Source organism: Gossypium hirsutum, chromosome D01 (assembly GCF_007990345.1).
Source record: "Gossypium hirsutum isolate 1008001.06 chromosome D01, Gossypium_hirsutum_v2.1, whole genome shotgun sequence".
Classification (NCBI taxonomy): Eukaryota; Viridiplantae; Streptophyta; class Magnoliopsida; order Malvales; family Malvaceae; genus Gossypium; species Gossypium hirsutum.
In genome coordinates this window covers 46,803,601-46,810,658 of record NC_053437.1, presented here as the reverse complement: position 1 = coordinate 46,810,658, position 7,058 = coordinate 46,803,601, and the positions used below count along the sequence as shown (strand labels likewise).

The window sequence follows — 7,058 nt, the reverse complement described above, 5'->3', positions numbered from 1 at the left end:
ACAATACCATTTTTTGAGCTTTCGGGGATTTAGTGGTGTTTTTGATAAAGCGCCGCAAAAAACCTAAGCCAAACAACACCATTTTTTGAGCTTTCGGGGATTTAGTGGCGTTTTTGGTAAAGCGCCGCAAAAAAACCTAAGCCAAACGACGCCATTTTCTGAGCTTTCGGGGATTTAGCGGCATTTTTAAGAAAGCGTCGCTAATGCTCAAGGATTTAGCGGCGTTTTTGAGAAAGCACCGCAAAAAAACCTAAGCCAAACGACTTCATTTTCTAAGCTTTCGGGGATTTAGCGGCGTTTTTTAGAAAGCGCCGCTAATGTTCAGGGCTTTAGCGGTGTTTTTGGGGAAGCGCCGCAAAAAAAACCTAAGCCACACGACACCGTTTGCTGAGCTTTCAGGGATTTAGCGGCGTTTTTGAGAAAGCGCCGCAAAAACCTAAGCCCAACGACGCCGTTTTCTGAGCTTTCGGGGATTTAGCGGCGTTTTTTAGAAAGCGCCGCTAATGCTCAGGGCTTTAGCGGCGTTTTTGGGGAAGCACCGCAAAAAAAAACTAAGCCCAACGGCTCCATTTTCTGAGTTATCGGGGATTTAACAGCGTTTTGAAGAAAGCGCCGCTAATGCTCAGGCTTTAGCAGTGTTTTTGGGAAAGCGCCGCAGAAAAAACTAAGCCGAACGGCACCGTTTTCTGAGCTTTCGGGGATTTAGCAGCGATTTTAAGAAATGCCGCTAATGCTCAGGGATTTAACGGCATTTTTGGGAAACCGCTGCAAAAAAATCTAAGCCCAACGGCGCCGTTTTCTTAGCTTTCGGGGATTTAGCGGCGTTTTTAAGAAAGCGCCGCTAATGCTCAGGGATTTAAAATAATTTAAAATATTTGTTAAAAATGGAAAAAATAAAATACTATTATTTAAAATAATTTTAAAGTTTTTTGGATACATTACTAATTTTTTTAGCTTATATATTAAATAATTTCTTATATAATCGTAAAAGAGATAGTATTAATTTTAAAATATTGAATTAATTATCACTATAGTATATGGTTTAGAGTTTAAGGAGTAGGCCGGGGTATCGATTTAGGGTTTGTGATTTAAGGTTTAGGGGTTAAGTGTTATGCTTTAGGGGTTAGGGAGATTTATGGGTTAGGGGGTTTAAGGGTTAGGGATTTGGGGTTTAGGGTTTCAACAGTTAGGTTAGAGTTTAATTTTAGATTAATTAGTTTTATTAATTTTTATATTAAATATGTTCTTATATATTTCTAAAATAGATAATAATAAATTTAATATATTGAAATTATGAGTATATAGTTTATATTATTTAAGAGATATATAATAGATAGATGATCCACTTTATGCATGTAGATTGATTGGTTAATTTAGGGTTTAAGCTTAAACCTTAAGGTTTATAAATTGAGACTTGTTAAATGATACAATTAATTAATACTTGTATATTTAAAAACATTTAAACCTAACCATTTGGTATTTTTTATATGGATATATATATACAGGTAATTAATTATTTAAATTGGATAGGACCAAAATAAAAGAAAAGATAAAATAAAAAAATATAAATAAAATAAAAAACTAAAATTTATACATGTATCAAATACTTTTAAATATTACTTAAAATTTTAATAATTATTTACGTAAAATTTAAATAAAAGATACAAAAATATATATATATGAGGTTTAGCGGGGTTTTAACAAAAAATGCCGTTACTATATATTCAAAATTTCCAAAACGACACCGTTTGGATAGAGATTTATTAGTGGCGTTTTTATAAAATACGCCGCAAAAAATAAATCAATTTATAAAAAACAAATTAAAAAATTTTATGCATAGTAAAACGGCTTTATTTTGTTCAAAATAAAATAATTTTTTTGTGACATTTTTATGATAAACGCCACAATAGATAATCAATAGCGGCGTTTTTAAACACCGCAAAAATAATTTCATTTTACGCGGTTTTATCCCAAAATACCATCCGAAACCCCTAAATTTCCCCCCCTAAAATTGGCTTCTGTTTAAGCTCAGACGTTCACTCAGACACACACGCTCTCTCAGTTTTTCAGCGCGCACTTTTTTTCTCTCGACGGTTCTCTCAACATCCCTAATCTTCAAAGCCTATCATATCCCTAATTCATTGCGTAACCCCATCATCCGACTGACGCCCAATAGTGGAATCAGTTTTAGTCCAATTCGTTGCGCCGCACCCGACGTCGATGCCGACAGAAAAGTCTCCGCTCGTCTCTCGCAAATACAGCATCTCCTTCAGGAAGCGAAAGAGCGAGCCAGCTCCGCCGGGAATGAGCCCACTCCTCAAATCACTTTGGGTAACTAATGATATTCGATATGCTTTACTGTTATAGGGTTTATTTCTGTCAGAGGAGAAGTCGGGATTTTTTTTTTGGATGGCCGAAATTAAATTAAAAATTTGTATGGACCTGAAGTTTATTTATTTTTATTGTAAGCTTTAAACTTTATAATCTTTAGAAAGGCTAAAATCACAAATTTATCATTTTAGGAACTAGAGGTTGAACTGTAATTTTATCATGTATGAATTCATAACTTTTTAGATTTTAGAGGGGCTAAAACTTCAATTTTTCATTTTAAGGCAGTTACAAAGAGCCAATAAACATTTATGGTGCTGAATTCTTGTATACAGATCATGTTACGGTGAGTTTTGCAAGGAGTGGTGGCCCTGGTGGTCAAAATGTAAACAAGGGTATATTGTATATATCTTCTTCATGTTCGAGAATATATGTCATCTCTTTTTGCTAAGATTTATAGTGGATTTACTTTTGTTGCTACATGTGCAGTTAACACCAAGGGGACATGCGGTTCAATGTAAAACAGGCTTATTGGCTTAGTGACAGGATTAGAGAGAGGATTATGCAAATGGTTTGTCACTGCCATCTATTATCTTTTAAAGAATTTATGATATTGCTAATCGTTTGCCTTCGAGATAAGAACTGAAATGAAGCTGATTTGTACTTGTGCATTGATTTTACTTTTACAACCCTGTGATTTTATACTTGATTCTCACATAATCGAGAAAAGCTCCAAAGTATCGTGCCATGGCTGTAAATGAGAAGGCTTTAAGCAATGTTTTGCCAAGATTAGCAGAAGCAAGCAACTATTACTTCTTCTTTTTCTTCCTCTTCTATTTATAGCTTGTCCTGTTCGCGGAGTTATGGTATTATCATCAAGCAGTGTAGCTTTTATACAGTAGTAATTTAGAACTGTTTGCTGAGATCATAGCTAAACCAACATAATAGTAGTTATGTGAAGTCAGTGGCTAGTTCAGGATTGTTTAAGGGAACTTAAATGGTACTTTTGGTTAAGTCTGCTGGCGTATTTGGCTGATAAGCAGATATGAAAAGAACAACCTTTTGAATTCATTGTATTTGGTCACTGTTTCGAAAGGATAAGAACAAATTGTTCTTTTCATTTCTTGGTGACTTTGTTTTGATTGGCTTAGGACTTTGTTCATTTAGACTTCCACTGATTTTATACCTCAAAAGTGGTAGCATTTTAGATAATAGCTGTTGAATGAGTGTTTAAATTAAACCATTTGAATAAAAGGGAAAAATGTAATCTAACTTTTAGTACAGAGACTTCCATGATACTTTTACCATAATTTTTATATAATTAAATATATGTTTTTTTATCTCAATACAGATTGCACGCACACGCACACTCACAAGCATATATATAGATACACATACACAAAATACATGTGGGGTGTCGATTTCTAGAGGGATGATTCTTTTTTTTTTTTACGGTAACTATCATATTCTATTAATGTATGAAAAAGAGAATATAGTTTAAGTGAAAGTAAAATAGTAAATTAATCACCTACTTTTTCTTCTTTTCTGACTTGTATATATATACATATATATATGTTATATGGCAGGTGAGGAAAGAAAAATTAGGAGACAAAATTACAGCACTTCACCAGCTTGTTTCACCATTTGGGAAGGTATAAAAAACTTTAGATATTTGCAAGAAAGGAAAAAAAAAATCATGTTTTAACTCAGTTAATTGCAATCATTTTGATGAATAGTTTAATTTCGGTTGATCACTGGATTTTTTATATTTTTAAGGTATAAAAATATTTTTTATATTTTAAGTCTGTTGTGATATATATATTTTTTCCATTGACATTTGCATGATCTTGTGCATCTGTTCTTAGCTAAACAATTGAATAGTCTCTAATACTGATACAAGGCAATTTTATTTTAATAGAAAAATGGTGGAGTACTGCTGCAAGAAGATGATATTGCTGTTAGCAATGTTAGAATTGATTTGACTCGTGAAGGCAAAATCCTCTCGAAAGGTATCATGAGCCGTTTATGCTCAATTTGAAGAGGCAAATATTTTCCTTGTTTTTCTAGGTTTCATCTTTGACTATAGTTGTTGATACTTTTTTTTCTTGTTAATTTTTGTTTCATTTCTACTCTTGCAGCATCAACTTTTTCAAGGTACTGAAAATCACTTACCTTGATTTTATTTTTTATTTTCCTGTTTGTTTGGCTTTGTGGCCTAAAATTTAAGTTACTCACCTTATCCAGGGGCTGTACATTCTAAGTTTGAGCTTCTCTTGGTGTGTATTGGCTTGCGGGTGAAGCTATCCAAAAGCTCAAAACTTATCAGGTATAGCGTTGTTTTTCTCTTGTTACAATCTACCATGTTTTATTTATATATGCTAAGATCCTTTTGTGTAGGGTTTGGAGCTTGGTATTGATCGATTTGATGTTCTAGCAGTGAAAGTTGAGCAAGTTGATATAAACTAGTTTGATTTTTTTTTTTAATTTCAAAGGGATCTTATGTAATCAAAGGCAATTTGACTTGTTGATGAGATATACTGAAAAACATTGATATTCTTGTTCATGAATTTCCATTTTAATACGTCTTCAAATTAAATTATACATTTCTAAATTGGTGGAATCCCACTTCTGCTGCAATTTCTAACCAAAGAATGGAGTGATGTATGTACTGATAACTACATTTCTAAAGGATTTGCTTAAGCAGGGATAGGAATAGATTTGTGGTGTTTTTATTATATTTTAATTTTTTTTATTTTTCATAACCTTTAGCGGCGTTTGTCGCTCTTTAGTGGCGTTTGTGGGAAAAGCGTCGTCAAAAGTCTGGCTCTTTAGCGACGTTTGTGGGAAAAGTATCGCTAAAGGTCTGCCTTTTTAGCGGCGTTTTTGGGAAAAGCGCCGCTAAAGGTCCGGCTCTTTAGCGGTGTTTTTGGAAAAAAACGCTGCTAATGGTCTTGCTCTTTAGCGGCGTTTGTGAGAAAAGCGCCGCTAAAGGTCCCGCTCTTTAGCGACGTTTGTTTCCAAAAACACCTCAAGTGTTAGTGGCGTTGTCAACAGTGGCGGCACTTCTAAAAGTGCTGCAAAAACTTTAAGCGCCGCTAAAGGCCTAAAAAGCTGCCGCTAAAAGTCTGTTTTGGTGTAGTGTGAGTTTCAAGTTTGTTAGTTGAGAATTTTAGTTCTAAGAGGAACTAGCCTTAGACTTGTGTTTTTGTTTGTTTAAGGTGTGTAATGGCTTCTAATTGATTGTGTATATTATGTGGTTATTATGTGTGAAGCTACGGACTTGTTGGACCCTTCTAGAAGTAAAGCGAAGGCAAAAAAAAGCTAGTTTAAGCTTTCAGTGACAAGACGAAAGCATGAACGGTGAGTGTTTCGTATCGCTGCTTGTAGACATGATTCATAGCGTTAATCGAGAGCTTAGGAATAACCTAAAACCCTATCCTAAGTTCCGAGTGTAAGCTTTTTTAGACCTCTCGTTTATTTCGCAAAGTATGTGATTGTGTGATGTGGATTAAGTATTAAGTTATGATAATGTGACATGTAAAAGCTCTTGTGAATGTGCTAGTTGTAGGCATGTGAAACGTGCCGAATGATAGTGATGATGTTGTGTTAGCGGTATAAATGTGTAATGAAAGTGTGCAGAAAACGGTAAGTGCGTTTGTGTTGAATTGTGGAATGTGATGCTAATGTAACAGGTAATGTGTGTGAATACTTGTATGTGATAAACTGATTTTAATGCACACCTATATAGATGGATATGTGATGGCTCAATGAGCATAGTTGTTACACTTAAGGTGCAAATAAATATGAATTTGATAAGTATGCAATATGTACAAATTTGTGATATGAATTGATGATTATGAATAGAGATTATGTGCATTAAAAAAGTAATTAAATGTGTGTATTTGCGGATATTTTGGCCTTATGATATAGTTGTATATAGTTGGCATGCCATAGGATTGTGAGTACTCACCCTTGTGTTTTATGATTTGGGCATTGAGGCCTCGGGACAATTTGGAGAAGTAAGGGAATGTGAGCTCCATTCATTGGGATATGTTCGACTCTCCGAGTCATTGGTATGATGGAGATTTGTGTATTCAATGTGCAGTGATAGAGCTCACTTTTATGTTTCATGCCTCCAAGTTTCCAAATTATCATTAATTGATATATGGAAATGTTGTGTGTAAATGCTTGTGAATATATATAAGGTAGTCTAGCAGGTCATTAAAGCATGAACACATTGTTTTGTCTTGATAAATTATCGTTAAATGTGATTTTATAAAAGTGATATTACGGTATGTGATTTATGCACGAACATGTGAATAAATAAGCTAATTGAGTTTATTAATATTGTATGAATATGTTAGCATGTCATCATAGTAATGTGTAATTGCATGTGAGAGTATATGCTAGATTTATGATTTAATGAAGCGTGAATATGTTAGTTTGACTTGGTTGGAATGTGGTTGTGAACGTGTTGTAGTATGCTCTTGTTTAACCTTTGATGTTGTGTATACATTATGGTTATTCCGACATTATGGATGTGAGCGGTCTAGAAATTCCAAGGAAGTGATCCAAGTTAGGCTTAATGGTTGAGTGGGTGATATTATTGCTATTCTTTTGAACTGTGGGAATAATGCAATGTGGTAGAGTGTTGGTTGATTATTGTCGTGATGTTTTAAATGATTGCTTGATTTTATTATTCATTAAATTAATGAACGTTTGATGTTAGT

General features: G+C 34.0%; 1 protein-coding gene across 9 annotated transcripts; it reads left to right on the top strand.

Annotated features, from left to right (window-relative positions):
• The first annotated feature begins 1,940 nt into the window (after positions 1–1,940).
• Positions 1,941–6,557, top strand: LOC121213670 (transcription factor bHLH110-like). Of its 9 annotated transcripts, none has more exons than XR_005909058.1 (8): positions 1,944–2,331; positions 2,664–2,723; positions 2,818–2,899; positions 3,915–3,980; positions 4,247–4,337; positions 4,467–4,482; positions 4,573–4,654; positions 4,726–4,948. XR_005909058.1 is itself a non-coding variant. In XM_041086552.1 (7 exons), exons 3-7 carry the CDS (start codon positions 2,834–2,836, stop codon positions 4,586–4,588), a joined length of 255 nt encoding a protein of 84 aa, XP_040942486.1. In that variant the 5' UTR covers positions 1,988–2,331; positions 2,664–2,723; positions 2,818–2,833; the 3' UTR covers positions 4,589–4,948. The 9 variants fall into 9 exon arrangements, 1 of the variants encoding a protein (XP_040942486.1); XR_005909059.1 differs by lacking the exon at positions 4,726–4,948 and adding an exon at positions 5,601–6,557 and having other exon boundaries at positions 1,988–2,331; XR_005909064.1 differs by having other exon boundaries at positions 1,992–2,331; positions 2,664–2,674.
• Positions 6,558–7,058: the final 501 nt, after the last annotated feature.